Source organism: Patella vulgata, chromosome 3, assembly GCF_932274485.2.
Source record: "Patella vulgata chromosome 3, xgPatVulg1.2, whole genome shotgun sequence".
Taxonomy (NCBI): Eukaryota; Metazoa; Mollusca; class Gastropoda; family Patellidae; genus Patella; species Patella vulgata.
Genome location: NC_065881.2, coordinates 59,096,001 through 59,112,175, shown reverse-complemented (window position 1 = coordinate 59,112,175; position 16,175 = coordinate 59,096,001). Strand labels below are relative to the sequence as shown.

The window sequence follows — 16,175 nt, the reverse complement described above, 5'->3', positions numbered from 1 at the left end:
AGTGACTCGCAGGTAATTGTAATACATTTTGTGACGAGAAAAGTAAATGGTAAACAAAAGTATCGTGCATTTCATTGAAGCATTCTCAATGCAATAAAGGTCCCCGTATTGTCACCTTTTTTACCTAGCCACAAACCAGGTTTGTTCTCTTGGAAAAGAGATGAAAAAATGGCACATGGGCCAGGTTTGTAATTTTTATGAAATAAAAGTCTGGTTTTATCCAAAATATAATCGAGATTGGTCCTTTAACCTGATAATCATAGGTTACAGCCAGCATGGTCAGATGTGTAGCTACACCAACATCTTGGTTTTTCAAAAATAAGAATTGTAAACATTACAGAATTTGTAGGATGAAAGTCCAACCAATTAACCCAGATGGTGACAATGTCAAACTATTAAAGAATGTGAGATAAAATAATGGAACTCGGAAGCCAAAATAACACATCAATGATATGTTTTAATCATAAGTAAGACATGCAGGATCTACACAGAGCAAATCTCGAAAAAACAACAATATGTTATGATTGATGAAACAAAGAGCTAATTCTAAACATGTATATTTCCCCAGCACCAATACAGAAACATTTTACACATAAATTTAACATCACAAATGCTCACATTAATATTTTTTGTGTAGGTAAATTGTACATATCACAACTGAATCATTAACTTCCATTAATATGGAATATTCACTATTAAAAGAATTGATGGTTTCTTAATAAAACTGAACACGGCAGGTTCCTTTGTTATAATTTCACTCCTATATAATAATTCTACATCCAACTGCTGAAGCATATGCCACTGCAATATTTCCATACCTATTCATTAATGAATATATTGACCACAAAACTTTTTGTGTGAAAGACTGCATGGTCCTAAGTTTAGCTTTGAAGACAGGTGCACATAAGAAATAATAGTGATCTTTGGTAAACATTTAAGTTATCTACTAAATCTTTAAAATTATCGTATATCCACAATTTTAAAAACATCAGTACCATGGTTTACAGATTCTGCTTTATTTTATAAAAAGCAAACATATGTACAAGCATAAAATAATGAACACTGTTAAATATGTTTTAGATTAATATAAACATGTTAAGTAAATGTTGATACATAAAATTATGTATAAATTGTTTAATTGTCATTGTTAGACTAGAATTCTGTGACTATTGCATCCATTTTTATTATATAATATAATAGATTACTAGTAATATTCCCTGGTGTCACAGACGACAATAAATACACAGAGATCTCTAGTCAAAAACCTGTTACAGAAGAGACCTACTCATAAATAGCAGCATAATTACGTGATTCTTTATTATAATTAAATAGGGTCTCTTTTAGTTACCAATCACTGTACGACAATCACTACCCAAATGATTAACTAGTATAAAATTCCAATCACATAGTCTTAATAACCATATAGATAGCCATTTAAGAGATCCAATTCAGGCCATAAATAGCTTCAATTTAAGCTGAAGTTTTTTGGCATCTTAATTTTCTTATTGTGCAACTATATTAAAAGTAGCACAGAATAATAACTGGAAAATCTATGTTTCTATTCAAATGGATATAATATGTGCTATTCCTCAATTAATATAGATTTTATACAAAATTCGGTTAAAAGCTTGTATTTTTTTATTGGTAAATATGGAATTCCTAATATTGTTGTTAGCAATTTGCTTTCAACCATGTCACTCAAAAAGACATGTAATTCTATAGTCTCATACATTCAATTACAAATGATATTAATAATCCAATGTAGTTCACTTCAACATCAAAAATAAATGTTCACATACAAATCCGAGCCTTGCATCATTTTCATATCAAAATTTCTACTGGGCGTATTTTTTAGATGGAAAAAATCCACACCACAACTTGATTTTAATTTATAAATAAAGGACAATTTATGACTCTTTTTAATAAAGAGGAAAAGAAAAAAATAATTGCTGAGACAAATAAACTGTTTTAACCATTATCTAATCTGTTGTAATACATTCAACATTACTTATCTATTTTTCTTTAATAAAAAAATGTCTAGAGCTTGATAATATATCAGTAAATTTAATCTTTTCCAATTATTAAAGCAGCTATATCTATTGTAATATTTTCTAAATGGTTTAAAACAAACAGTTCACATATATGTGTTTATATTTAATTACAAGCTACTAGAACTTATTAAAATAGATATATATAATATGACATACATATATAACATTGAACATAATTATTTTTTCTTAATTACAGTAAATTGCACATTTCCATTTAAAGTAAAAGATGATGAATATGTATAAATAAAAGATCATTTTCGATGTACTTTAATTTTACATCCTTCCCGAAAACCTCGAAATGTACATGCACATGCTAAAGACATTTAATATGCCATCTTCAAATAAAATAATTGATTACATGACTACATGTACATAGAAAGCATCTTATTAAAGTTAGCTGTTTAAAAGTAAAATAAATAACAGTGTCGAATATAATAATCAAAAGGTCTTTAGTTTGCCCAAACAACATGTAGAAATATGACATGCATTCACATTCATGCTACCATTCAGTTCTTCCCATCATCATCCCTCTTCAACTCAGTCAATCTAGGGTGGCAGTGACCACTGCCCAGTTACAATACTTCTTTACATATATCAACATCCTATCAAACAGAAATTTGAATTCAAATTAGAACAACAATTAATAATGCTAAAGTCAGACTGCCCCCCAATAAATATTTCTTGATGATTACTGCTGATTAATGTACTGTATGCAATACATGGTAGCTGTTATGCAGTCTAGAAATTGTCAGTTGACATTGAACATTCACTGACGTTCAGCTTTTATTATAGCTCATTTCTGGCTGTGTGGGGACACCCAACAAAAGTACAACAGATCTTGCTGAATAAATTTAGAGAAGTGGTATCAAGTGTTCTATAAATAGTAAGCATACGCAATTGCTACATTTTGCAATACACTACTTCAATGACAATCGTTTTTTACGTAGTAGATTGTGAACAGACAGCGGTTAATATTAGTTACGAGAGTTTTAGGATTCACTGCCTCATGCAAAGTCCGGGATCTGTGGTGGCTCAGTGAGTGGCTAACCTGATGGTCCTGTTGTTTGATCTCGGTGTTGGTCGACAAAGTTCATCTGGATTTTACAAAATGGCTCCACCTTGACAGACGACCTTCAGGCCTGGCAAGGTACAATGTATCATACATGCAGTTGTTCAGATGATATGAAAAAATGAGGATCTGTGTATACACATTGGCATGCATATACAAGAACCCTTGGCAGTTGGAATTTGATATATGAGTAGACCGTAGTGCCACTGTCCGGACACAATTTCTCTAATAGCACACTGTATTCCATATGCCCAGTCAGAGCAGAACAGTAAGACATTAAACCCCATTTCATTTTTCAAAAGAAACCATTTAAGTTGAAGCTTACTTGAATAAGCGAAGCAATCAAGACAGTTCTGATTGATCAAAACATGCAAAAGGAGGCATTAATGAAAACAGAACTATTTTGGTCACTGAATGAATAATATTGAAATTCCTTATCCAACTTTGCCACTAATTTTTTATATTTTTCAAATCAGATTCAGTTTTAATACTTCATAAATCAATCTTTGATTACTACTTACATTGCTGCGCCTAAGAAAAATGTGCAGGCATGTGTCAAGAGCAACGTAGGTAGATTTTCAATACTAAATACGCCATTTTTCATAACTCGTGTATGACGCACACTTAGTCCATGTCGACCTGGTTTTGCTGTGGGATGTTTGAACCTTCCCGTCCAATCACTGAAATGATAAAAATTTGAAGTGTATCATTCGTAACCACTATTAAAATAAAATATTATTGTACTATACACATTTGTTTTTGCTTTTAACCGGTCGGACTGTAGACATACCTAATACTTGTTCCAATCAGATTGATTTGATATATTATTATAAGGAAAGATTTGGTGATCTAATTGCTTGAAATGTTTTATTTTTTAAAAATCTGAAATATCAAAAATAATACTAATAGTTCGCAGTGCACATCAAAGTTTATTACCTATTTGGCTGAATTTCTGGACGGCTTGACCAGTCCCATATCCAATCAGTTCCTGGGTCCTGAAATATCATTTACAACATTACTAATTTGATAACATACAGTATAGTATAATGAAATAATATAATCAAAGATAGTTAGCCAGGAAACGAAATCTATGTGAATACCGGAGAAGACATCTGAGCATAAACACTGTGTATAAATAAATTTAAAGTCAATCTTCTAGAGCCATTTCTTGCAATAATTATCAGAAATTGCTTAAAATCAATCGACTTCTTTGTCCTATGACCATTAACAATGTGTATGAGTTTTTTGTTAATCGGATAATAACTTTAGCCTTTATTACGTCCACAAGATTTTTTAAAGTGATTAAAGGCAATAACTCCAGAAGTACTAATCGGAAATCGTTGAAAATCTAAAGGCTTCTACGCCTTATGACCATAAACACTGTGTACTGACTGCCGGGGGGGTAACAACAATATACAACCACAGAACATAGAGAAACATGCTACTTGGTAATTAAAATTGGTCAAAGATATACTGGTTTAGGAAATGAATGTAGACTGTCATCATTACAGTTTTCAATTTTGTTTATGATGTCATTGACATTGAGGTAGGTTATGACTGTGATAGTGTTTTAAACTCGCTGGTACTCATTTGAAGGATGTTTTATTCCTTTCAATTTACAATAATGACATAATTTTAAGGAATATGTTCATTACTCTGGAAGTAATTCCAAGACATTCGTCTCATGAATATAAACAGTGTATAAACGCACTGACAGAGAGAGAGAGAAATGGGGTTTAACGTCCACACTACACAAACTAGGTCATTTCAGGACTAACATATGGTTCTATTTTATTTTCATAATTCGCTTGCGCGTAGGGGTTTTTAGGAGGACCCGGAGAAAACCCACGAGGTTGGACAGACGACCCTACTCCTTTTCACGTACAACCGGGGAATCGAAACCATGCCATCCAACCCCCCACCATGCACGGACAGGGTTTATGACAATATACACCATTTTAAAAATTGACCAGATAAAATAAGCAGTGACTCATCACAGAGTAGAAAACAGAGTTTTCTCTGGGGCCTAGGGATTCCTTGCAAGAATTTGCTCTCAAATAAGAAAAGAACTTCTGTGCTCACCTCTTACCATACATACTGTGTACTTGAAAATTAAGAGATATTCTAAGTACTAGAGACATCAGCTTTCTCTGGGTTTATAAATCTTTTCAGAGCTAGCTTGTAACACTATAATCCTATATATCATGAACCATATCAAAAAGACATGAAATTTTAACTACTACATTTAATTCAATTTATAAAGTCATGTTTATATACAAGTGTTATATATAGACCATGGATGGGTGTGGTATTTTTATATTATATCCAGATCATGATTAACTTGACCTACTACATAAATATCACATTCTTTTCGATCAACTGTCTTGAGCTGAAAAGACTAAAGTTGCCGAATTTTATTTTCATATTCTCAAATTATTTTGATCATAAGTGTAAAATGTACAGGTAATAATATCTGTAAGACAAATTCCCTACAGTTACCATATGCAGCTACATGTATAGGTTCTTAAACACATTTAAAAATATAGCATACATGTACCTGTTTTTCTCTCCAGTCTCCAACCCATTCATTATTTGGACTGTGTGGACTTTTGGGACTGTAAATAAATAATTATTTTTTAATTATTTATCACCATGTGTCAAAGATGGGTTCCCAGAAAAGTATTTATCGGGTGGTTATTTCCAATAAAAGTATGGTAATTTTGGTATATATGGAAAGTAGAGATATCCAATCTTACTAGAAAAATACTGGATTCCCCGAAAAACACTCATGGAGCGTATACAGGACAAATATGTAAGAGTTCCCCTAATCAACAGCCCGACGATTAGGAATTGCTGTTGGCGTGATGTCAAAGGTCACACGCGAACATTGAGCGCTTGATGTACAAGTTGATAATGAATTCTCCTCTGACTTCCAAGAGAGGTAAGTCACGTGATGTAAACATGACCTGGTTTGATAGAATTTTTGTAGCAGGACATTCCTTCGCAATTACAATGTTTGAGAAGGATTTGAAGCAAAGTTATGACAAATTAATTAGTTTGAATATGTTTTTAGTCCATATATACATCAATTAAATCACCCAGTTTGTACGCGGGAACCCATCTTTAAAGCAATATTTACATGTATATTGACATTTGATTAAATATTTTACATTTCTCCATTTTAAACATTGACATTTGATTATCGTACATTTCGCCATTTTAAAGATTTTCAAACCTTCCTAATATGTTTTAACTTTTAATTATTCAACAAAGTAACTAAATTCTTGGGCTTCAGCATAAATTCCGTTTTTAGACAAATTAGACATTAGATTTTGCAAAAAAATCTATATTGGGGAACCAGGGAACTAATTTTCAAATTATTGAACACATTTCCATATTATTGTGGGGGCTGATTAGGAAGGCTTTGTACAACTAATTCTCACATACAGTGAATGTTGATATAACCACATCTTAAAAAACTAGCTCAGGATTGGTAAGTTTCTAATTTGTTGTTTGATGCAATATATATAGCCCAGTTAGAGCCGAGGTGCCATAAAACTCCATTTCATTTATTGCACACAATATTCTATTACCTTCCTCGAGTGGAGGATTCTTTACTGTTTGGTCGAGATGGTGTTCTGGATTCTCGCTGAGCTTCAATAAGCAATTTTTCTAGATTTCCATTGTATGAAGATTGTGAGTGTGGTAGATCACCTTGCAACGAGGAAACCATCGAAGGGTTTTGTTGCAACTCCACCCATGATTCTGAAATAACATAAAAGACAAAGTTTTCATGGTAAAATACAAAATAGTTAATATCAATATTGAGAGCTAAAGCTAAAAGAATTGGGTGAAAATTGAAAATGATCATAATTATTAACATTGAGCTAAGAAATTTCACAGTTCAGATCTACTCAGTACTTTTGACGAATCACATGCCACATAAATGTGAAATGCTAAAATGTCATTGTCATGAGCTATTTAAAAAACTGACCTAAACATACATTATGCAAGAGCTAAATCTGCCTATTGCAGGTCTTTCTTTAGGCCTGAAATTTTATCTAAATTATTAATTAGACATTAATTAACTTAAGAGACCATAATTAACTCTTGACGGCATTGCTAACCTACAATGTTTATTGGATTAAGTTCCGATTTGCTGTTTGACTTTCATTCATAATTTAATTATTAAGTGGATAATTGAGACTATGTTTTATATCCTACCTACTTAAGTAATGATGAGCGAGGCTAGGCGGAAAAGTGGATCAATTTGACTGAAATTTTCAGCAAATTCCCTTTACATTGCAGTATCTAGTTTTAAACTATTATAGTGAGAACTGCCAGCTCTTTATCTAATCTCCCATAATGTATCTTTAATACTATGGAAGCAAAGATCTGTCAATAGTGTGATATATCGCCAATACATAAATGTACTGTATGATTAATGGTAAAATTTCCACTTTTTTTATTTAAATAAGTTTACTACCTTAAACAATATCGTGATAAATAAATACATTCGCAATAGGGTTTGTTTAATATCGCCCAATCATACTTTCTGACTTTCAAAAGATTTAGATGTACATTCCGCACATATTGCCATTCAGGGTATTTAGTCATGCATAAATAAGAATCATCATTCACATACATGTACATGTATAGATGTGTAATCTAATACGAAAATAAAATGAAGTAAAATGGGGTTGGACGTCCTACTTTTTTGCATCGACTGGGCTAATGAAGATGGATAATCTAATACTTGTATGGCAGTATTATTAAGCTTTTATTAAGAATTTTTGGTTTTAGTATACTAATGCCTAACAGCATGTAAGTTGCCTAAAATACAGGAAAAACAACATAAACATGTTTACAAATATGTGCATGATGGCTATAGTATGATGATAAATTCATTCAACAAAAAAGGAAAAAAAAAACACAAAGCAACATTCAACTAATTTTTTGTCAATCAATTAGTTCCTGCAAGAGAAATGATTACACAAGTTGCGTTATGTAATACACCAAGGTCATGCTGCTTATCTCATTATCAACAAGTACACAAGTACCATGTTTATCATACAATAATCAACAACAATAGTTACATTTTAATACATGACAGATGGTAAATAGGAAAACTACTCTAAATATAATATGACAGTCAGCAAAATTGATTTATTTTGTATGCTTTCTACTGTACCTTCACTAATGACTAATGTACATGTAGTTTTCACCACCCCATAGAAAGACTCACATTTTTTCAATTTCAGATTTTATTTTAGCATCGATGTCCCCAAAAGGCACCTTGGAAAACTTTGTTGTAGTCATTTAAAGTATTGATGTATAATTTTATAAGAATCACTTGCTAACAACATTATTATTGTGAAACTGAATCTCTAATTAATATGAATATCAAATGGTTAAATTTCTTCCAGTACCGGTATTTACAAAGATATGTGGAATTGAAATTCCACTGATCTGTGCTGTTCACTACATGCAGGTAATATTATTAGCCTGTCTCCATTATGTTGTCTGCAAAAAATTATTGATAGGCCTTTTTTAAATCCAACTGAATCCAAGCCAAGAGATTAGCACTGGAATTTTGATTTTGTTTTCTTAATTAAATGTTAAATAGTTAATCTGAGTACATATTAGCGTGGATTTTAAGCCGAGAAAAATATGATATTTTAGAAATGAAATGTGCTTTAACATCTTGATATTTTAGCAAAAAATGCAAATGACACACATCATAACTTTAAGTACATGTATGTCTAGGTCTTATTACAATGGATTTTAATTTTACTACTCATTTAACCTTTTTCGATAATTTATTATAAGACCGAATATTGGTACATGTATTTTATTGCTACCTGACTCAAAATCTAGATAATATCTTAATTATTTAGTGCGCACACTACACATTATACTGATTTACAAATCCAATTGATCAATGAAATTTTCTAGTTTAGAAATCCAACACAACTATTTGTAAGATAGTCTGAGAGTCAAGTACCAATCGAATAAGACAAGAACACCATTTCCTGAGTCCTGACCCAAGGTACAAATGAATATGTGGTCTTTTAACAAACAATATTTACCCCCCCCCCCCCCCCGTCTCTTGCTTACATAGCCTTATGCAAATGTACTTATATTATCAGCTCATTGTTACTGTGTTAGTTGACCTAAAAATAGTTAATTTATGTAAGTAGAACAAGTTAAAAACAGTTAATGAGTAGCCTGAGCAAATAGGTCAACTATTTGTAAGAAATAAATAAAATCAATAAGCATCAACAAGTGTATCATTAGTTTTTTTATCAACACATCATAAAAGTTCACCATTTCATTTAAAACTGTAATTTTTTCAGACAGCACTGACCTACATCATAACATATGTTATGTTATTTCTAATAATTGAGGTAAAGACAGGCTAATTAAAGAAGTCCTTTTTTACCCTTTTGGTGTTATTTGGATCCTAAGCTTATAAAAGTGACAAGAAGTAGGGCAATCAGTTACACTGCATGGATTTTCTCCAGGTTCTCCAGATTCCTCCCCCATCTTCATTATATTAGCCCAGTTGGAGCAGAACAGTAGGACGTTAAACCCCATTTCATTTCATTTCCAGATTCCTTCCACTGCTAAAGAACCCTAAGTGCAGGAAAATTATTGAAATGACTACCAAGTTTATGTCAAATGGGTTTTAAAACCCATTTCTCTAACTATCCCATTCTGTTATTTGGAGAATATGTGCTTTGTGTACATGTACATACATGTATACAGTATTTAAACATGCCTTACCGGGTTGCCTACATTTACCGTTACATGTAATACGCCCACCAGCAGCAAAGCCATCCGTTATTGCTCTAAGTTTACCCTGCCTTGCATCAATCACAAAAGAAGTAAAAAGCGGTTGCCATGTAAGATACGCCCACATTTTGCAAGAGATGGACAGAAAACAAGCTCAAAAAAAGAAGCTACCCGATATGCATGAATATCAACAGGAACCTAGATATTCGAGATATAAACTTTAAGTTTCATCAAAATTAGTTAGTGACCTCTAGGGGGTGCACAACCTTACTATTACATACACTTGTACACTATTTGCATACAAAAGGAGCAACCATTTTGTCAGGCAGTTTCGATCCGATTTTTACGAAATTGGAACTCAACCATCCTTATGGTGTAGTGGTGATATATTTAAATGGTTTTCAAAATCAAATAAAAGTTGTGACCTCTAGAGGCCAGGGTCTACAAGCTTAATAGGCCTATGCGATTTTTCGTATAATCAGAGGCCATAACCTATGAAGTTATGACCAGTCTGATATGCGCAACTATCGAAAGAAAATAAGACTTTTGTCACTTAAACATATATTTTAGGTTTCATCAAAATCTGATTAAAATTTTGACCTCTAGAGGGTCCACACTATTTGCGTACAAGGAGCATCCATTTTGTCAGGCGTTATGGTCCGATTTTCACAAAATTCAAACTTAACTGTCATTATGGTGGAACGGTGATACATTTAAAATCAGATAAAAATTGTGACCTCTAGAGGGTCCACAAGCTAAAAACGTGATTTTCCGTACAATCCAGGGTCATAATCCAGTCTGAGGAAGTTACGGTCCAATATGCACGAGCATCGAAAGGAACCAAGAACTTGGGATTATAAACATACATTTCACATACAAAAATTGTGACTTCTACTTCTAGAGTGTCCACAACGCTGGTCTTACATTCTTTTACACTATTTCAATTTGCATACAAAGAGTGGACATTTTGTAGGGCAGTTTCAGTCAGCTTTTTTTACGAAATTTGAACTTAATCATCATGACAATGTGTAACGGTGATATATTTAAACGTTTTTTAAAATTGAATACAAATTGTGACTTTTAGCGGGTCCACAAGCTAAAAATGAGATTTTTCGAACAATCGTGGGCCATAATCCAGGAAATTATGTTTGAATATGTGCAATTATTAAAAGGAATCAATTTGTCTTTGTGATATAAACATAATTGGATCAAAATTGTGGCCTCTACAGAGTCCACAAGCTAAAAATGTGATATTTCGTACAATCATGGGTCATAATCTATGAAGTTATGGTTCGATATATGCCAATATTGAAAGGAACCGAGATATTTGGGAGATAGACCTATATTTCAAGTTTTTGTCAAAATCGGATAAAAATTGTGGACCGACGGCATAATACGTCCACATGAAAATGTGTGCATGTAAAAATGGGCAGCCAGGCAATGAAACATATATGCCCACAGCCCCACAACCCATAAAGGTTGTCCCATTTTTATTCCTTTATAAACTTACATGCATTATTGCCTGATATTAGTGATTACCAACTCCAAGCTTCAAATTATGCTCATTCTTCTAGTATTAACACTACTTAAAATACAGATGTGACGTCATCCTTTGATGTTGGAGTACCATTATTTCAAATAATCGTACGGGCAATGTGCCAAGCGTAATTTGGTAAAATATTGAACTCGAGTGACGTATTTCAGTGCAAAGCATGTGCAAGTGTCTGTATTTTAAGTTGTTTAATGGTCTCGAGCTTAAGACCACGGCCCTCGTGTTGTTACAATACTTAATGTCTCGCTCTCGACCATTAAACAATACATATTAGATACTACTTTAAACTACCCTACCTATAATATGATTTTGACAGTTTCTTACATGTATTTATTATATGTACTAGATTTTAGCTTTATCATCTCTTGGTCTTTGATTACCCCTTAGAATGTTAGCTTATATTCTTATATATGTTTCCTAACTAACAAGTACAGTTTTTGCAATTGTAGTGTTACAATACAAACCAAGCATCACATAGGACAGGTCAAATACAGTTCAACACATAACCAAGATACAAGTTGGGTGAAAAGTGTATAAAACCTGTTTATTGATTTAAACAGATTGGCTATCTGAGAGGAGAGAGAGAGAGAGAAATGGGGTTTAACGTCCACTCGACACAAACCAGGTCATTTCGGGACTAACATATGGTTTAATTTTATTTACATAATTCGCTTGCGCGTAGGGGTCTTTAGCAGTGGGAGGAAACCGGAGGACCCGGATAAAACCCACGAGGTTGGACAGGCGACCCTACTCCTTGCCATGTACAACCGGGGATTCGAAACAACGCCAGTCGACTCAATGACAGACTTTATGATACAGCGCGCGCACGCTAACCATTCAGCCATCCAACCCCCCCTATCTGAGAGGAATTTCTGTGCACAGTAGTAAAATAGGTATATACTTTGTTTTAAACTGGAAGAAAATACATTTTGATTTTAAAAAATTAGAGTGAGCCTTAAATTTATATACTTATGACAGGGTGGATAATTGTTAGAAAATTGCAATTGACCAGTACCATATTTTTTTGGCAGTGGCTATTTGCCACATGTGGTAAGCAAGAATGTCAAAATAGCCCTGCGGCTACAGACCACAATTATTAACCGATTTCAATGAAACTTACAGATTATAATAACATTAATAATATCTCAAAATAGCCAAAATTTCGGCCACTTCCGGTTAGCGGTTTCCGAGATATCAGGTTACCACACATTTTATGTGGCACGGCTACAGACCACAATTATCAACCGATTTCAATGAAACGTACAGCTTATAATAACATTAATGATATCTCAAACTAGCCAAAATTTCGGCCACTTCCGGTTAGCGGTTTCCGAGATATCAGGTTACCACACAATTCATGTGGCACGGCTACAGACCACAATTATCAACCGATTTCAATGAAACTTACAGATTTTGGCTAGTTTGAGATATTATTAATGTTATTATAATCTGTAAGTTTCGTTAAAATCGGTTGATAATTGTGGTCTGTAGCCGTGCCACATGAAATGTGTGGTAACCTGATATCTCGGAAACCGCTAACCGGAAGGGGCCGAAATTTTGGCTAGTTTGAGATATTAATACTCTTATTATAATCTCTAAGTTTCATTGAAATCGGTTGATAATTGTGGTCTGTAGCCGTGCCACATGAAATGTGTGGTAACCTGATATCTCGTAAACCGCTAACCGGAAGTGGCCGAAATTTTGGCTAGTTTGAGCTCTTAATACTCTTATTATAATCTGTAAGTTTCATTGAAATCGGTTGATAATTGTGGTCTGTAGCCGTGCCACATGAAATGTGTGGTAACCTGATATCTCGGAAACCGTTAACCGGAAGTGGCCGAAATTTTGGCTAGTTTGAGATATTAATACTCTTATTATAATCTGTAAGTTTCATTGAAATCGGGTGATAATTGTGGTCTGTAGCCGTGCCACATGAAATGTGTGGTAACCTGATATCTCGTAAACCGCTAACCGGAAGTGGCCGAAATTTTGGCTAGTTTGAGATATTATTAATGTTATTATAATCTGTAAGTTTCATTAAAATCGGTTGATAATTGTGGTCTGTAGCCGTGCCACATGAAATGTGTGGTAACCTGATATCTCGGAAACCGCTAACCGGAAGTGGCCGAAATTTTGGCTAGTTTGAGATATTAATGTTATTATAATCTGTAAGTTTCATTAAAATCGGTTGATAATTGTGGTCTGTAGCCGTGCCACATGAAATGTGTGGTAACCTGATATCTCGGAAACCGCTAACCGGAAGTGGCCGAAATTTTGGCTAGTTTGAGCTCTTAAAACTCTTATTATAATCTGTAAGTTTCATTGAAATCGGTTGATTATTGTGGTCTGTAGCCGTGCCACATGAAATGTGTGGTAACCTGATATCTCGGAAACCGTTAACCGGAAGTGGCCGAAATTTTGGCTAGTTTGAGATATTAATACTCTTATTATAATCTGTAAGTTTCATTGAAATCAGTTAATAATTGTGGTCTGTAGCCGTGCCACATGAAATGTGTGGTAACCTGATATCTCGGAAACCGCTAACCGGAAGTGGCCGAAATTTTGGCTAGTTTGAGCTCTTAATACTCTTATTATAATCTGTAAGTTTCATTGAAATCGGTTGATAATTGTGGTCTGTAGCCGTGCCACATGAAATGTGTGGTAACCTGATATCTCGTAAACCGCTAACCGGAAGTGGCCGAAATTTTGGCTAGTTTGAGCTCTTAATACTCTTATTATAATCTGTAAGTTTCATTGAAATCGGTTGATAATTATGGTCTGTAGCCGTGCCACATGAAATGTGTGGTAACCTAATATCTCGGAAACCGTTAACCGGAAGTGGCCGAAAGCTAGTTTGAGATATTAATACTCTTATTATAATCTGTAAGTTTCATTGAAATCGGTTGATAATTGTGGTCTGTAGCCGTGCCACATGAAATGAGACTTGTCACATGTGGCAAATAGTCTCCGGATTGTCTTACCACATGTGGCAAATAGCCCCAGCCTATTTTTTTTAATTTCTATTTTCTACATGTAGGCTAGCCTATAGTAGTAGTTCTTTCCAATACAAATATTTTATTCACAGATTTCTGTTGTCTTGCTTACTCTGTATGAAAGGTATTTAATTTTATTGATGTTAAAAAGTAATAACTGTTTTATTAATAGGCTATATTTCTATTTTTGTCTCACACTCACTCAGTCACTGATTTATTTCTATTGAAAATATCCTGGGGCCAATCGCAATAGGCCTATCTCGAATTTGGCTTATCTGTATGATTACCTTCGTCTATCATCAGCATAAATTTTTCTATATTCATTTTTTAATAGTATACACAATTTTATATATATATATATACAAGTAGTTGTTTAGCAGGTCGTAGGAAACATGTTCACGTCAGAACTGATGAAGATACCTGTCACTGTGCGTTGGTGTCAAGCTGGCCTCATTATTTTACAAATAATACGATCGACGATGTCGATAGATGAGATACACCCTTTAATTTAATGCGTGTCTAAATAAATAAAACAGTTGACCTTGTAAAAAAATGAAAAACAATTCATTTTTTGACCAGTATTCATCTATTCAATCTGGTCTGACTTTAGCATGCTTAGCATGTGCCATTAAAAGTGCCAGACCTATTGACCAATCACGCGCATTTCTGTAAGCTACCCCACCACAGACGCCAAATTAAACAATGGCCTAGTTCTAGAAAATACCTTATTATGAGATAAATATAGAAGCTGGTGACTTACCATTTAGTTCTTCTGATGTTTCGGGTTTCTGTGCGGACGCCATATCTAAAATATTCACCAGATATCCAACGTTTTAACAAGGAAAACCCTTTGACTATTTTGACAATCGTACTACAATCCGACACGATACTTTGTTGATGTTTTGGTTTATTTACCGTGACGTCAGAAATAGGAGATCACGTGATTCATCAGCGCCCTCTAAAAGCACATATTTTGAGCTTACACGTGCGGTTTGTAACGTCGCAATTTGACCAAGAGAAAATAGTCCTAGGTAACCACGTTAGAAACATCAAAATATTTATTATCCGGAATATAAAACCATTTGTCGCCAATCTAAACCATTAGATTATTAATACAAACGGTAGCCTGAATTAGTGAATAAATATTGCGTCAAGTTAATTAATTGCATAATTTGGGCATATGTAATACCATATCTTATTATATTTGATACGGAAATAAAACAATATATTCGTTTAAATTGAATAAGTGACCTCCAGTGACTATAGAAGCCTGCTGCTACCATTCGTATTTTCTACTTTTCGCCGTCCAAAACAAGAACGTCTAAAAGTCGAAAAGTAGAACTTACGACAAAATGTCAGGCGACATCACGCTATATACAAGCCAAAATCGATACGAAAAGGAAGTTAAAGGGCCAATCCCGATAATATTTTGGAGAATAAAACTGCTTAATTTTGTTTTAAAATCCCTTAAAATCCTCTACCTTAGGGCCGAGCAACTAACTCTATACCGGTGTCCCAAGCTGTATTATGCGGTGTCTGGATAAAACCAGACTTTTATTTTATAAAAATAATGTGTAGGTGAAATTTACCTTTCGTTATCAGGTACAGCACATTGGTCATTCATTGTATAGACCTCTGACGGAACTGGAATCGATTATTCAGGCCATCCAACGAAAAAATTGACCAGAAATCTTAAAAGGGTTACGTGTCCGGAT

At 33.8% G+C, this 16,175-nt stretch overlaps 1 protein-coding gene across 1 annotated transcript; it reads right to left on the bottom strand.

Annotated features, from left to right (window-relative positions):
• Positions 1-437: 437 nt before the first annotated feature.
• On the bottom strand, positions 438-15,395 carry LOC126816588 (BCL2/adenovirus E1B 19 kDa protein-interacting protein 3). Its single transcript, XM_050543276.2, has 6 exons — positions 15,221-15,395; positions 6,714-6,885; positions 5,678-5,735; positions 4,057-4,115; positions 3,642-3,800; positions 438-2,653 (listed from the first exon to the last, which is right to left on the bottom strand). The coding sequence occupies exons 1-6, from the start codon at positions 15,261-15,263 to the stop codon at positions 2,593-2,595; spliced, it is 552 nt and encodes a 183-aa protein (XP_050399233.1). The 5' UTR covers positions 15,264-15,395; the 3' UTR covers positions 438-2,592.
• Between the last annotated feature and the right edge of the window lie 780 nt (positions 15,396-16,175).